This window comes from Phalacrocorax carbo, chromosome 23, assembly GCF_963921805.1.
Source record: "Phalacrocorax carbo chromosome 23, bPhaCar2.1, whole genome shotgun sequence".
Classification (NCBI taxonomy): domain Eukaryota; kingdom Metazoa; phylum Chordata; class Aves; order Suliformes; family Phalacrocoracidae; genus Phalacrocorax; species Phalacrocorax carbo.
In genome coordinates, this window is record NC_087535.1 from 7909560 (window position 1) to 7925059 (window position 15500).

Below are 15500 nucleotides of genomic sequence, written 5' to 3' on the forward strand. Positions count from 1 at the left end.
CTCTCCTTCCAAACTTCTCAGTATGCTTCCACAGAAGCCAAATTTATCACCGCTATTGCATTAGTACTTACATCAGTTCAGTGTAGTCAAGAATACTGAATTATTTAATTGAAAGCAGTAGTTTTGGGTGAAGAGAAATTAAATTATTTCTAGACAAAGTATCACACATTTCTCCCAAAAGGCAGCCTCTCCGATCCATGCTGTTTGAAGACAGCTTCCATATCTTTATCCAAAGCAGAAGAATGAGGCACATTCATGCCACATAATAGGTAGTCCTGACTCTTTTTCCAATTCTGAAAGCCAGAGGCATGCTGAGCATTTTCCATGCAGTCTCAAGACAATTCTGTTTCCTGAAACCACATGCTCAAGGACAGAATGCTGCCAGTGCTGTTCAAGAATAAAATACTCTTTGATGCTGAGGTCAAGCCCACCCACCACAGGTGCTGCTGGTAGTCCACAGCTCCCCTTACCACACTCATACCACCACCTGCTTAGCTAAATAAAGGCACTAACACACCACCTTACCTTATCCTGCTGCACAACAGGCACAAGAACACACAAATCACTGACTTGACAAGCCCATGCAGTTCTGAAGCAATTTTTCACTCCTTTTATAAGAGCTGTGCAGTTCTAAAGCACCCAAAAGACCTCCTTGCCACCAAGCCTCCTGGGTTGGCAGCCAAATAAAAGACAGTTTCTAGTCTTCTGAAGTCTAGGGAAGCTGCCAGCTCAGTCCCAAAGGGATGAGGGGACAGCCAGCAGAACAGCAAGTACATCTTCCAGAGTTCTCAGCTATTCCCATTCTGTCCAGCTCCAGAATAAACCTGAAGCTTTTCTGAACACAACTCTGCCGTGCTGATGCCTGAAAGACATGGGCAGTACCAAACAAGCAGATTTTGTATCAAAATAAGTAACACGTCAGGAATGCAGTATGCTTAGTCATTTCCATCTTGATACAAAGCAATGCTAGTTATTAACTCGTTCGAAGCTTCTGCATATCATGCTGGGGAACGGAGTTCCACCTCATCAGATACATTGCCATGTAGAGCACAGCCCCTGGACACAGTAGATGTGACGCGAATCTTAATTACATGGCAAAAGGAGTTTAAGTCTGACCTCTGCCACAGGTCCGAAGACTTTTGTACTGACAAGAAAGATATAATAGATCTTTCAACTTTCAGTCTTTTTCTGAAGTGATGAAATTTAACTTCTTGAAAGTAAGCTTTTATCCTTGCTAGAAAAAACCCATCCTTTAAACATGTAAGCCTTGAAGGCTTTTATGCCAGAGGACACACAGACAGAAACCACAATGTACTATTTTTGAAGTAATGGGTTTTTAACCTCACTCTGAGTACCTGAATGCTCAGATTAGCAATACTGAAAACAGCAGCTGAGTCAAACACTACACTACAGGCTGGCTGCACACCCCAGAAACACTGCAGCTTCACACAAGAACTAAGACCCAAGGTAGGGACAGAGAGAAAGTTAAACTCAAACATGAGTTATCCTGGAGGCGTTTCTTGGTGCAGCTGTCAGAGGTGAGATTCCAGACTTCCCCCCGGGCTGACCTGGGGGTCATGACCACCTTTTTGTTGCAAGGGCCACTACAGACACACTGTGTGGGGCCACAACAACCAGCCACTCACTCTTTTGGAAAAGCCTCAGGAGCATGGATGCAGCTGCCCCAAGAGGTTCAGAGGGTGCAGACCAAGGTAGCACCAGAAAATCTCCCAGACACATCCAGATAACATGTTCCCGGAGCTATAGGGAATGAGCCACATTTGCACTGAAAGACTGAGATGAGGATTTTGTCAAGCAGCCATGCACAGTACTAGCACTCAGCACTCCAGGACGTATCCTACAGCCAGCTGTTTCAAGCAAGAATGTTTTACAAGGCTGCCACTGCCACCATTTATTCCCCCTGATACCGAACACCCTCAGACATTCTCTGCACATGCCTTCCCTCCAAGGCAAACTGGAGCACACAGCCCAAGGGACATGCTTTTTCAGATAGGGCACCCAAAATCTTTCATTTCTTCACTCACCATATCCTATCCCTGTAGGAGTTTAACTCCTAAATGCTCAGATAGTAAGCAATTTGCCCAATCCCGCCTGCAAGCCCCTGAAGGGACAACCAGTCTGAATAGTGATTGAATGACACATGAAACTCCTGGGGAGACACTGCGCTCCTGACCCTGGTCAGGACACTTCCATTGCTCTAGCAAATACCTTGCTTAGGGCCTTTCCCTCACCCACCCATCTGCAACTGAGCAGACAGCTGGACCAAACTCCTGCACCTCCCCTTCGGCTGACAGAGCCCCAGACGGGCAGCACATGGGCTTATTCAACAGCTCCTCCTTTCTCCACTCCACTCTCCCCTCCCATGCAGCAATGTCACCACTCACTCCTCATCCCTCCCTTCTGTAACTCTGACAGACAGGGACAGCAGAAACCACAGCCACGGTTGCCCAAATACACATTTCCAGGGGCTGTTTATTCTGCAACTCCTCTTCTATTTTTCTTCTGTCATCAGGGCTGATGCAAGTCCCAGCCGTCAAGAGGAAGAGCTCCCACCACTCTATCAGAGTCATCATAGCCAGCTGCCCACTCAGACAGGCTGTGTTCAACCATAGCAACTGGAACTAAGGAGCCTACACAGTGAACCAGGAAAGGCAAGGGGAGACTGGTCCAGCATGCCAGCCTACACCCCATGCCCTAGGACAGCACTGCCAGAAAGGTACTCAGGCCTGCGTACCTCTGTGCAACAAAGTACAGATATCTAACACTACCTACAACATCACAGCCTACTAGTAAATAATTCGCCCTGAAGAAACTCTGTGCAAAATCACAGCGTGGCTGAAGGCTGGAGAGGACCTCTGGAAGTCACCTTGTCCAACCCCACACTCACGCAGGGCCACATGCAGCAGGCTGCCCAGGACCGTGTTCAGACAGCTTTTGAGTATCTTCAAGGAAGAAAACTCTACAACCTCCCTGGGCAACCTGTGGCAGTGGTCATTGCCCTCAGCGTGAAAAAGTGTTTCCTGATGTTCAGAGGGAACATCCCGCATGTCACTCTGTGCCAATCACCTCTGGTCCCGCCACTGGGCACCACTAGAAAGGGCCTGGCTGGGTCCTCTTTGCCCCCTCCCTTCAGGCATCCGTATCGATTGACAAGAACCCCCTTGGCCCAGCCTTCTCCTCTCCAGGCAAAACGGGACAAAGGACTGTGGCAAAACACGAGGCTGGTGACTCATCAAAGGCAGCTGGTGGGCTTCAGCAAGCACCTCCTTCCTGGAAGGTTCAGCTCCTGTTCCTTCACTCCCTGCACTAACCATGGGGAAAGTGGTCCAGATGCTGCTTCCCTGCCTAGCCAGGGCCCAGTCCCTTTCGGGACACAGCTCCGCGGCCGGCCCTGTCACGCCCCTCGGGACACAGCTCCGCGGCCGGCCCTGTCACGCCCCTCGGGACACAGCTCCGCGGCCGGCCCTGTCACGCCCCTCGGGACACAGCTCCGCGGCCGGCCCTGTCACGCCCCTCGGGACAGAGCTCCGCGGCCGGCCCTGTCACGCCCCTCGGGACACAGCTCCGCGGCCGGCCCTGTCACGCCCCTCGGGACAGAGCTCCGCGGCCGGCCCTGTCACGCCCCTCGGGACACAGCTCCGCGGCCGGCCCTGTCACGCCCCTCGGGACACAGCTCCGCGGCCGGCCCTGTCACGCCCCTCGGGACAGAGCTCCGCGGCCGGCCCTGTCACGCCCCTCGGGACACAGCTCCGCGGCCGGCCCTGTCACGCCCCTCGGGACACAGCTCCGCGGCCGGCCCTGTCACGCCCCTCGGGACACAGCTCCGCGGCCGGCCCTGTCACGCACCTCGGGACAGAGCTCAGCTACTGGTGGGGCCCCGCGTCCGCGGGCTGCCAAAGCACGCCGCGCTCCCGCGGGGCCGCCCTCCGGCTGCGGCACCGCTCATCTCCCCGCTGAGGGGCGGCACACGACGCCGCAGCGCTTCCTCACCGGATCCCGGCAGCCCCGATCTCTCACTGGGGCCGGGACCGGCAGCCGTCGGACCGCGCAGCCCGCCGCCGCCGCCAGCCCGTCCCGCCCAGCAGCCCCGACCCCGCGGGGAGCCCTAATGGCGCCCGGAGCCCCGGCTGAGGGGGCGCGGGAGAGGAGCCCCCCCCCCCCCGCCGCGCCGCCCCGCCCCCCTCCTCCCTCCCTCCCTCCCTCGCGGCAGGAACCCGCCGCGCGCGCCCCGACCCCCCTCACCCGTTGCCTCGGCCCAGCCCCGGCCCCGCTCGCGCAGGGCGCTCCCGGCGCCCAGGGAGCTGCCGCCCATTGGCTCTCGCGGCCGTCACTCAGGCGGCAGCCCCACCCCCAACGTAGGGCGCACGTTGCTGTTCACAGAAGGGCTTTTACTGCGCGGCCGCCGCGCGAGCGCGCCCGCAGCCCCCGCACGGCACTGGGCGGGGCAGGCCCTGCCCGCGCTCGGCCCGGGCGCTGCTTCCAGCCGCGGCCCCAGGCCCCGAACTCCGTCCACGTAAGCCTTAGTCGGTTTTCAGGCCCTCGACGATGAGGTTGAGCTCGTAGCACCAGGTCTCGTAGCGGTAGGCCATGCGGATCTGAGCCACGTTTGTCTTGCGGATATCGTTGCCTTGGGGCCCCTCTTCCTGGTAGTTTTCACCCAGGAACTTGGCCTTCTCCTGCCAGGGACAAGGACAGCTGTACAGACCTCAGAGGCTGCTGCTGGCAGCACCTGAGGGGAATGCTGGCTGCTGCCAGGCTCCCTCAAGGCCTTGCAGAGAAGCCCTGCCCTGAGCACACTGTCCTGGTCCCCTTTCTGGGGCAGGCAGGGCCCACTGCAGGCAGGGCCAGGCCCAGCCTCCCCAGAAGGGCACCTACCTCATGGGACAGGCCACACTGCAGGACACTGTTTCTGGCAATTTCACACATGTCACAGGTGCTGAGCTTGAAGACCTGGGCAGCAATGGCATACTCCTCCATCAGGGGCTCCTGCAAACACAGGCTGTGTTAGAGGACAGCAGCTTCTACCGGCACAGCCCTTGCTGGTCCAAGGGTGAGCCCAGGGCCAGCCCAGCAGGTTGGACCCTCTGCAAATGCTGCTGGCTTCCCTGAAAAATGAGGCTCACACAGTCCCAGTCCCACTGCCCAGACAGCAGGAGGTGATCAGCTCACACCGTACCTTGGTGTAATGAAACTGCATGGGGTCATCTGTAGAAAGGGACACCATGAGGCCCTTCTGGTGGAAGTCAGGCAACGGATTCTTTGCATACTCCAGGAAGAGGCTGTTGTTGCTGAGTGGGGACATAGCAATGGGAATTTGGGCAAGGAAGTACAGATACTGCAACACCGGGCTCTGCAAAGATAAGCAGAGTTGCCAGGTTAGGAGTAAAGTTGCTGCACCCTCCACCTCTCCAGGGTCGCTTCTCAGATCAGCCCAGTGCCACAGCCAGGAAATCTGGTGCACAGGGCTCATGTGTGCAAGAATAGAGACAGGCAAGCTAGCAATCTTCCAGGGCCTACATGGAGCTGTGAGAGGCCAAGTGAGTTCAAACCCATCTGATTCAGAACTCAGCTGGCTCCAATGATGACAGATGTACCCAATGACAGATATACCCAGTGACAGGTCTGTGAGGCTGAACCCCTGAAATCTGAATACATTTCTCAGCTGCATCCCCAGACCTGCCTGCAGAAGCACAGAGAATCATGTAACATCTGCCTGAAGCCAGGCTGCCTGTGTCAGTCTAAAGCAGAGGCACAGTTAACTGTCAGCTACAGTGGAGGCCAGCTGTGAACATGTTGTTCCCCTCTGCCACGCCTGGGCTGCTCTGTGGCAGACTACTCCACTTACCTTCTTGAGGTTGAGACCGTGGGAGATGTTATCTGCTGTCATGAAGGCTGCAAGCAGATGTGTGATGGCCCCAGCTTCTCCACAGTGTGGACGGAAGAGGAACGTGTTCATACCACGCTGCCTGGGCACAGGGAAGAAGGAGTCAGAGCAGGCAAGCAGTAGGGTTAGATGGCATGCAATGCAAGATTCCCTTGGATTGCTCTGGGACATAAAGCTCCAAACTACACCAGTGGCAGAGCAAGGAGGGCCCCACTTCTCCCACACCAGCAATCAAAGAGCTGAGACAACTCATGAGGCAGCCCCCTTCTGCCAGCCTATCGCAGGTCCCTTAGCAGTTCCTGGGCCTCACCTGCGTAGGTTGTTAAGCACCAGGATGTTGGCATACATGTAGTATATATAGTAGGTGTAGGATGGGTTCTTCTCAGAAGTCCACTGCTCTGGCTTTGGGCTTTTAGTGCCGAACATGTGTCCGCTATGCTTGGATTCATCATCCACGCTGTCGAAGCCAGTGATCTGCTTGGCAAGGTAACAAAAAAGCTGCATCTCAAAACTCCCCACCTCATCGTGCCCAGGTACGCTGGCTCACCCTGCTCTACTGCAGCTTGCCATAGGCCAGCTGTAGCCTGTACCCCTGACCCACCCAAGAGCAGAGTCAGGGAGAAGGCTGCAGACCTTGCTCCTCACAAACCCCCAAGCTCTATGAAGAGCTAGAAGTAAAGCTTACACCAAACCACTTCTCCAGGAGGTGAGTGGTCAGCATTTCTCACAGCCCCACAGCAGCCAGCTCAGGGAGTTGGAGCCCTCCCAGCACTGCTGGACACACCCTCCTTTCCCAGAACGTGGCAGTAGGGTCACAAGCCCACTGATGGCATTTTCCATGTTGGGGCCAGTACCCCCATTTCTTGTGCACAAACAGGAACATGAGTAGGAACATGAGTGCTCACCACACCCTGACAACATGATCAGGTGACACTCACATGGCGTAGAAAGACACTCAGCTCTTTGTGGGCTTGAGGATTGATAGTTGCCTCAAACACAGGAACAAAGATATTTTCCAGCATCTTCCCAAAGTGTGGGAGGAAATTCTTAGACCTGAACACATCACTGTGGACAGAGACAGGGATTAGCATCTAGCAGAGGATCAACATTGCCCACTGTCCCCATAATCCCTTCAGGATAAAAAATGAGGTATAGTGCACTGTAAGGCACAGTGCTCTCTCAGACCCACAGCACATACTAAATCCTGGGTACTTGGATCATCCACTTCAAGTTGGGGGAATAGACCCGATGTTTGTTGAACCAGCCAGCTAGCTTGGGCCACTCGTCAGCCGATCGCCCATAGATTGAGAGGCGAGGCTCTGCGTGCTGGTACTTGGCATCCTCCAGATCAGAGCCAACCTCCTGCAAACGAGAATAGACAGTTGCATGGTGACCCTCCAGCCCCTGGGCACAGCAGCACCACAGCTTAACTGTTCTCTCCTCCCCTGTATTCTCACCTTGATGATGGTAGCAAAGTACTCGCCATTGATAGCGTTCTCTGTCTTGAGATAGAGGTCACGCAGCTCACTGGCACCCACAGGGTTGTACTTGGCATTGAACTTGTCAAAGCGCTGAAACGTCTGCCGTCCCTGGAGCAGGGAGGATCACGGGCAAATACTACATACACCGGGTCCAAGCATATCAGCTGAGAAGGGACTGATCCAAACAACCCAAAATGGGAAAGCCTGCCACAAGCACTAACATGCACAACATGTCATGGGTACACAGGGAGGGGGAAAGCCATGCCTACAGGGGTGGATTAGAGTGACCCAAGAGTGCCCTTACAGTAAATGCCCGACCACTTACAGCATGGACATCCAGGGAATCCACTGTCAGGTCATAGGGGTGCAGATTGAGCTGCTGGAAAAGCTGTTTCAGGGTGAGCTGTTTGCCCTTGGCATCATAAACTACACGGTCAGCATCCACAAAGTACGATTTCTTGATGAAACGCAGAAGATGCTTCTGGTTCATGCAGGCTGCAGCATGGATGTGTGTGTCCACCTGAGAAACCAGAGGGACAGCTATCTAGTTTCAAGTTGGGATGCCTGGGTACCATCACAGGGAGGCTAACAAACCCCTTAGGTGAGCCCAAGTTGTGTGGGCAGCATGGCCCAGCCCAGCAGATGAACACGATAGGCCTAGGTCAAGAGCAGCCCAGTCAGCACCATCCCATTAGCAGGAATAATGTAGGTGCCACAGACCTTGACCCTAGTATCCAGTTCTCAGGGAGGGGAAGGCACCAAGACAGCTCATCTTCAGAGTCACTAGGACTGTAAGCCTTGCCATTTACCTTCCGGCAGTTGTAGAAGTCCCGGTGTGGGTTGTTCTTCAGCTCTTTCATCTCCTCCATCTCATTTAGCATTTCATGCACTTGGAACTTGGATGACAGGAACTTCAGGCGCCGATGAGCATAGGTTTTACTAGTGAAAGCAAAGGGCAGAACAGTGACTGGGCTCCTTACCCCTCAACACAGGGGCATAGCCCATCAAACACAGGGATGCAGCTTTCACGTGAGGTGGAGGAGCTCATGCTGGCCTGGCCTGCTTCGCTAAGGTGCTTCTCTTGGCTCTATTACAGAGCTTCGAAGGAAGGCCTGGCCAGCTGTGACCATACCTGCAGGGCACGTCTCCAATCCCTGAATGCTGACTTTGCTTTAAACCCCAGTCAAGACAGCTGACAAGGGCCAAGGGCACTTCAGTAGCCAGGAGGCTGCAGGTGTGTTATCAGTGGGTTCTCCTCTCCTCCCAGGAAGAAGAGGGAGCAATTCTGGCTCTGCCCTGACCTCCCTCTGCCTGCTGAGGCAGGACCTCTGCAGCGGAAACCAGCAGTGCTGGGCTGTGTACTTACACAGGCCCTTGTGCAATCAGGGCCAAGAGGAAGTTCATGTCATCAACGAAGTGCTCGAGGCTGGGGTAGGGCAGGTCCTTTGGCTCATTTCTGCCAACTGCTGCCTTGTCTCCATAGATATAAACTACCCCATCCTTCATCTGGGCATGGTATCCTAGGTCCTCGGCGAGATTCCCAGTTTCAAAGGGATCCTGTCCATCCTTCACTGGCGGGGTGAACACTGGACCAAAAGGAGAATGCCATGAGGCACAGGCTGCTGGCCAAAACCCCACAAGCCTGCCACGTTCCTCCACCCCAGGTAGAGGGCAGGGACATCCCTGCCACTGTGACACTGAAGAGGAGGCCTGGGCAAGTGGCTCCCCTGTGGAGCACTTCTGCAACCCCTTTCTGACCCCTGCCCACCCCATGCTGAAGCCAGAGAGGAAAATCCTCCAGGTGCCTAGATGTACCTGGGCCAATATCACTTGCTCTCCAGACCTCGCCTTCGATAGCACGCAGGTATTGAGACGGGGTCCTGGGGAACCTCTGCATAGACTGCTGCATGTATTTCTCCCGGATACACAGGGCACGGTACAGGCCTTTGCAGACAACTTCAAAATCCTCAACTGTCACCTGCAAGAGGGCTGTTGTTGAACGCAACCACACAACTGGAACCTAGCTGCCTGAGAGGTACCCTGGTGCACCAAGATGTAAAGAGGAAAATTTTGTTCACAGCAAGTTACATACCTTATCATCCCCTCCCTCCCACTGCTCTGCCTGAGCAGGGCAAAGAAAGGATGATAGGCAAAGTCCTAGACATGGCAAAGGGAAGTTCCTCGTGATAGAACCAATGAATTCCAGCTGCCATCCTCTCTTACATTCCTCACTGGAAACTGTAGTTGGCACTGAAATGGAAGCCAGGCCTGCGCAAAACACTGAAAGCTATTTTTGGAGCCCAGGCTGAAACTGAAGCAGGACCAACAACATACACTGACCCAATGTGTCAAGAATTTTTGATTCACTGCACAGACAAGTGTTTTGGGCAGTCAAGAGAGGTCAGGCTGGAGCAGCATGGAAGAATACCATGCAGCACTTGCAGCTAGCTACACTCATGGCAGAAGGCATGTGCCTGTGCATGGAGGGACTTTCAGCTTCCCCTAATTGTTCCTCCGCTATGCAACTCCAAGCATAGCAACCTGCTCCAGACCAGAAGGGAGCAACCTGCCTGCAGTATCTCAGAAGCAGCACAAACATAATAGGAGGCTGTAGAGGAGGAAAAGGAGGAATTAGCACAGAATGTGATAGCAGTCCTGGTCAACTGGCTCTAGGTGACCCTACTTGAGCAGGGGGTTTGGACCAGATGACTCCAGAGGTCCCTGCCAACCTCAACCCTTCTGGGATTCTGTGACATGCATAGATCTCAGATAGAGCTGTGTGCTAGCAGGCTCTGACAGAATGAGCATAGCCTTCCCTGCCATGCCCCCCCCTCTGCCCTCTCTGGAGAATCCCATGGGAAGCATGGAGCACACCACAGACTCCTGCTAAGGAATTCAGCTCCAGATCCTCCAGGGATGCAGCAGGGCACCACCAGATGCTCGTGAGCTGCAGACTGAGCTGGAAGACAGACTATCCCCACTGCATCTGGTACATCCTGTGACACTGTGCACTCCTGAGGGACAGGCAGGGACTAGATGAGGTGGTGGTCAGCATGGGGAAGGGTGTAGCCATGCAAGTACCTACCCCAGAGGCATAATCCCCTGTGATCTGTACCCGCTGGAAGTCAGGCACAGCCTGGTACAGGGGGGAGGTAGAGATGACCTCATCAATAGCAGACAGTCTGGTTATAGATTTCTGAGCCACAGGGACTGCCAATGCAATTGTCTTCAGGCGGAGCAGGCGCTTCTTCCTGCCAGGGAGGAAAGCTTCAGGCAAACAGCCCAGACTCCAGGGCCACACGCAGGTGCAGGGTATGGGGCACTTACCACAGCCATGTTCAAAGTGCGCACAACATAAATCACCTCACTGGTGCTTCCTGAGCACCTTAAACAGACACTGCCAAGAGCAGAGGCCACAGCACACAAAGTGGCCACAGACTTTCAAGCATGGTCCTGGGAAGTCACACCTTTCCAGAGAAAGGTCTCCAAGTCTCCCTCCCCAGCAGCTCTGTGGCCATTGCTGTGCTGACACCCAGGAAACAGGCCAAGGGTGTCTTTCTGTACAACAGTGGGAACAGTTGAAGAGGAAACCTTGAAGTACCTGACAGATGCCCTGGGATTCCCAAGCATTTATCCCACGGGTGTGGTGAGCTGTTTTCACAGGCCTTGGTTTATGTTCCCCCCTGCTTTCTTCCGGCCCTGGCTGGGGATGTGCAGACTATGCTCCTCTCCTTTCCCCAGCTGCCCTGGTTGTTGCTCACCGCTTTTCTGCTGTGACAGAGCTCTCCTGAAGCATCATGTGTGCTCTCATTTCCTGGCGTGAGATGGGGCAGATCTCTTCCACATCGAAAGGAGAGATCTCTTGCCTGATCTCCTCATCTTTCACCTCAGAGGCAAAGACCTTCTCTGCGAAGGAGCGCATTGCCTCATCCATCTCTGCAAGTAGAAGGAGCAGAGTGCAGGGTCACACAGGCATCTGGTTCCCAGCCACCCTAACAGGCAGGTGCCCCTTGCAGCCAGCTTAATGCTCAGCCGCCATTTCCTTATGACACCTCCATCCTGCCTGGAAGACTCTGAGTCACCTCCAAAATTTGCAACAAGCTCACAGAGCCTGGGCCACACATAGCGGATTGGAGACATACCCAGACACCCCCAGAACACCAGAAAAGGTAAATATAACCCACAGTCCAAGAGTAGTGCAAAAAAGCCCAGAAAGAAGCAAGTCCTTGGGAAAGGCATTTATGAAAGCATGCACGGGGGGAAGAGGGGAACATCGGCAGGGCCCTTACAGCTCTAGGAAGCCCCAGACCCACTTGCTCCACAAGGTATCCGGTCAGGATGAAGACAGAGGTATAGATGGAGATGGACAGAGCTGGCAGCCCAAGCACTTAGTTCCTGACATCACAGTGCAGCTGAAGAGCTCCTAGCTAGGGAACCATCGTGTGGACTAGACCCCTCTCAGCCCATCATGTGCAGCATGCTGCAAAGGTGCCAGCTAATATGGCCCTATGAAAGCTGTCATTGACACAAGTTGGCTGGAGCTTTATGAAGTAGGAAAAAGAAGGTTAAAAGCCCTTCCACTTCCAACAAAATACCATAAAACAAGAACCTAAGGGATCTTCTAGCAACATCTCTCAGAAGTGCATATTTGCATAGCAGCATACGGACACTAATTGAGCAGGTTTGCCAGCAGTTGCCAGCTCAGCATGAAGCATAGTGAGGATCGATGCTGAAAGATGGACCACACCATTGACATGTCAGACAGGACACGGTCAGCAGAGGAGGACCAAAGCAGAAAGAACTGACATGCATGGCAGAAGTGTGCCAGACCTACAAGATATTTTCAGTGATGAGCCTAGCCGTTTTTTTTTCCTGTAGGGTATTGGGGGATCAAACCAGTTTATCCCTGTAGCCCTGAATTTGCAGTTCTAAGGTCCCAGCTGTGGGTAAATGGAGGGGCATAACACAGGGGCTTCCTTTCCCTGCTGTTATATGGTAAGGCAAAAGGGCTTGTGCTGAGCTACAAACACATGGGAAAATTCTGGCATTAGGCCCATTTCTCAGCAGTGCAATGTCACAAAACCAGAATTTCAGTAACAAAAGTTGCCTGCTGTTGTAAAGCTGCTGTATCATCAATGGCCCCCAACATGCTGCTTAGAAGACAAAATGCAGGTTTTTGCACTATTGCATTATTGCCCACTGTTAGGGACTCTGGGATGACAGGTGTCTCAGCAAGAAATGTTTTCTGCTGACACATAAGGCCTCAGCAAACATGAAGTAGGAAGAAGAGGGCAGGGGCACCACACTGTGGACTTCAACCTGAATAAAGGAGATGAAGCATTGGATCTGTCCCCTCATGGATCAAATCCACTAGGTGCAGGACGCATTCAAAAGTTGTTACTTTAGGCTGGATCTCCATTTAAAAAAAAAAACAAACAAAACCAAAAACAACAACAACAACAACAAAACCCCAACCAACAAAGATGTGGATAGGTGCAAGGGAAATTGCAAAATTATTCACTCCCTGCCACAGAGGAAAGAACTCCACTAAAAAACCAAGTTTATCTCCTAAACAGGAGCTCAGGGGTGCTAGGACAATATTTAACAAAGAGCAGCTTCATATATCAGAAGACCAAAAAGCTGGAACCATTCCATGAAACACTGAGGGGCACAGCTGGCACTGCTGAGAAATAGCATCTTCTCAAACTGCTGAAAGATCACCATGATCATGTAACTGCTGTTTGTTTCCAATGATCATGTCTGGGCAGTAACACAGCAGAGCATATAAAAAGCCTAGCAATACTCACCTTTGTCTTCTGCTGTTTGAGATAAAACAGAAACAAAATTAAAACAGATGTAGTCAGCCCTTCAAAATCTACGCTTTTTTGCCTAATCATCACATCAGTGATTAAAAACAGATTAGTAAAGTACGAGTCTAGCCAAAGCCTTCCACTTCCAAAAGAAAGAACAGTACTTGTCACTTTGTACAACATAAACATGTAAGTTCAGTGTTGAGTGTTCCATGATACAGCCTCAGTGGTGTGCGTGTAAGTGAACCACAGTGCAGATGCCATCCAACCTGAGGCTCTTCGGCAGAGCTTCTGCCTTGCTCTGGGTTTCCCTGCAGCTGCTCAAGGGGAACAGCATCTTCCAGAACCTAGATCACCTCAGTCAACACTACAAGCGACTGACAGATACCCAGCCATCTGATACGACTGAGCTGTCTTCGAAGGTCTCTCCCTACACTGGCGTCCAACCACAGGGATGCAGAAGAGCATAGGAACAACGTAAGAGGGCAGAACAGCATTCTCCTGCCTGAACAAGGAAGCAAATATTTTAGTTACTCGGAGCACCTGGGCTGCTTTGCAACTTTTTGTCCGTGACTTGCCATCCTTGGCGAAGATTGGGATGGATGGTCATTTCAAAGATGCTTAGTTTCATCCTCCTGCTGCCTATGGTCACATCTCCACTTACTCTCTAACAGGATCAGACAGCCTGAGACACTGCAGTTCCACAGATCTTCACTCCTGCTCATACAGTGAGGCATCAACATTCTGGGGGTGCAACTCATGCCCTTTCCATCTGACCCAGAAAATTCAGACTGGAGCTCTGGTATCACAAGTCACCAGCTGCTGACTTCCCCAAGTCCAGCCTGCAGAACATACTCTCCTGGCATTTGAACTCCACGTATTCATTTGCAAACTAAGCATCCCAAAAATGCCTAGTTTGACCTTTCATCTCTTTAGCAGATGGAAATTACACTCATGAAGGTCAACAAACTCCCACTGATGTTGCAGGGCCAGGTTTTAATACTAGCTTCATGTACTAGGACAGTGTCTATCACACCACACAGCGCTGAAATTCTAAACATGCTCTTATCAGAACTGTTTGGTGCTGATATTCTTCAGGACTCTGATGAGTACATGTCCCTCTGGACTATTCTGCGAAGCCTGGCTGGCCCTACTCCTGCTGCTCCCCCTGCTTGTGTTCCCCATCCCCTTGGGACTGCAGCACCCCACATCTTCCAAGCTTAGCCAGGTTGACCAGAGACACCTGAATTCCCTCTGACCCCTTCCACAGTGAGTTAATAGCATCACCACAGGATACATTCACAGGATCCATTACAATGCAGAAGGGAAAATGTTTTTCTTCAGTATGTGCAGAACAAGATGTAAACAGTAATGCTATTTCTTTGCTGCACTATCCAAAAATGTCTCCAAGCAGGAAGAAAAATGCTCAAAGCCCCCAGCAAGGTCCCCTGGATTAGGAAGATCCCACACCATCAAAATCTCAGAGGCTGCAGGCTCACAAGCCTGCCGGCTCACAAGCCTGCCCTGTGGCTCCTTCTCTCACTACTTGCTTTCAGACCTACCTGGAATTCTCACCCGTGACATCTTTGCAGCAAGCTTGCAGAGCCTCAAGTAACAGCCTAGTGTAACAGAGCTCAAGTAGCTGACTGACCACACAACAGCCTAACACTAATTTTACTGCTTTCCCTTCCCTGTAATTAGACTCTCCCACTCTAAAAGGAGAACAGAGGTCAACCAGAATACTATTTAAAGTGCAACCACAAACACTTGCCCTGAAACAGGTGAAACCAAGGCTCAAATTTAACTTTTTTTTTTTTAGTTAGGCTTTCATTTTACATTTAGTAGAGTTTCACCTGTTGTCTGGCCAGATTGTTACCTCCCAGGACCACTGCACCTTTACTAAAGTGGACTGTGGAAGTCAGTCTTTTAAGAGAGACTAAGACATGATGTCTTCTGTGCTGAACCAATCATAGAATCATTAAGGTTGAAAAAGACTTGTAAGATCACCAAGTCCAGCCACCAACCCAACGCCCCCAGGCCTCCTAAACCACATCCCCAAGTGCCACGTCTGCACATTTTTTGAACACCCCCAGGGATGGTGACTCCCCCACCTCTCTGGACAGCCTGTGCCAGGGTCTGACCACTCTGTCAGTAATGTTGCCTCATATCCAACCTAAACCTCCCCTGACACAGCTTGAGGCCATTTCCTCTATCACTAGTAACCTGGGAGAAGAGACCGACCCCCCCCTCACTCCCAGCATTCGAGGTGGGGCCTCCCCAGGGCCGAGCACAGGGGCCCCATCC

At 52.6% G+C, this 15500-nt stretch overlaps 2 protein-coding genes across 5 annotated transcripts in view; both read right to left on the reverse strand.

Moving 5' to 3' along the window:
• DENND2C (DENN domain containing 2C) overlaps positions 1–4374 on the reverse strand; it is a 27097-nt gene extending 22723 nt beyond the window's left edge. Inside the window, exon 1 of one of the 3 annotated variants that reach the window (XM_064471727.1) lies at positions 4264–4374. The gene's annotated coding sequence lies outside the window, so the exon portion shown is untranslated. Of the gene's footprint in view, positions 1–525; positions 597–4011; positions 4153–4263 lie in introns of those variants that run through there. The other 2 variants (XM_064471726.1, XM_064471728.1) reach the window with 2 other exon arrangements.
• On the reverse strand, positions 4345–15474 carry AMPD1 (adenosine monophosphate deaminase 1). Of its 2 annotated transcripts, XM_064471729.1 has the most exons (14): positions 11148–15474; positions 10472–10637; positions 9202–9364; positions 8753–8972; positions 8196–8325; positions 7712–7906; positions 7363–7494; positions 7104–7267; positions 6844–6970; positions 6216–6379; positions 5867–5987; positions 5198–5371; positions 4897–5007; positions 4345–4697 (listed from the first exon to the last, which is right to left on the reverse strand). In XM_064471729.1, exons 1-14 carry the CDS (start codon positions 11318–11320, stop codon positions 4542–4544), a joined length of 2196 nt encoding a protein of 731 aa, XP_064327799.1. In that variant the 5' UTR covers positions 11321–15474; the 3' UTR covers positions 4345–4541. The 2 variants fall into 2 exon arrangements, 1 of the variants encoding a protein (XP_064327799.1); XR_010376073.1 differs by lacking the exon at positions 4345–4697 and having other exon boundaries at positions 5198–5309.
• Positions 15475–15500: the final 26 nt, after the last annotated feature.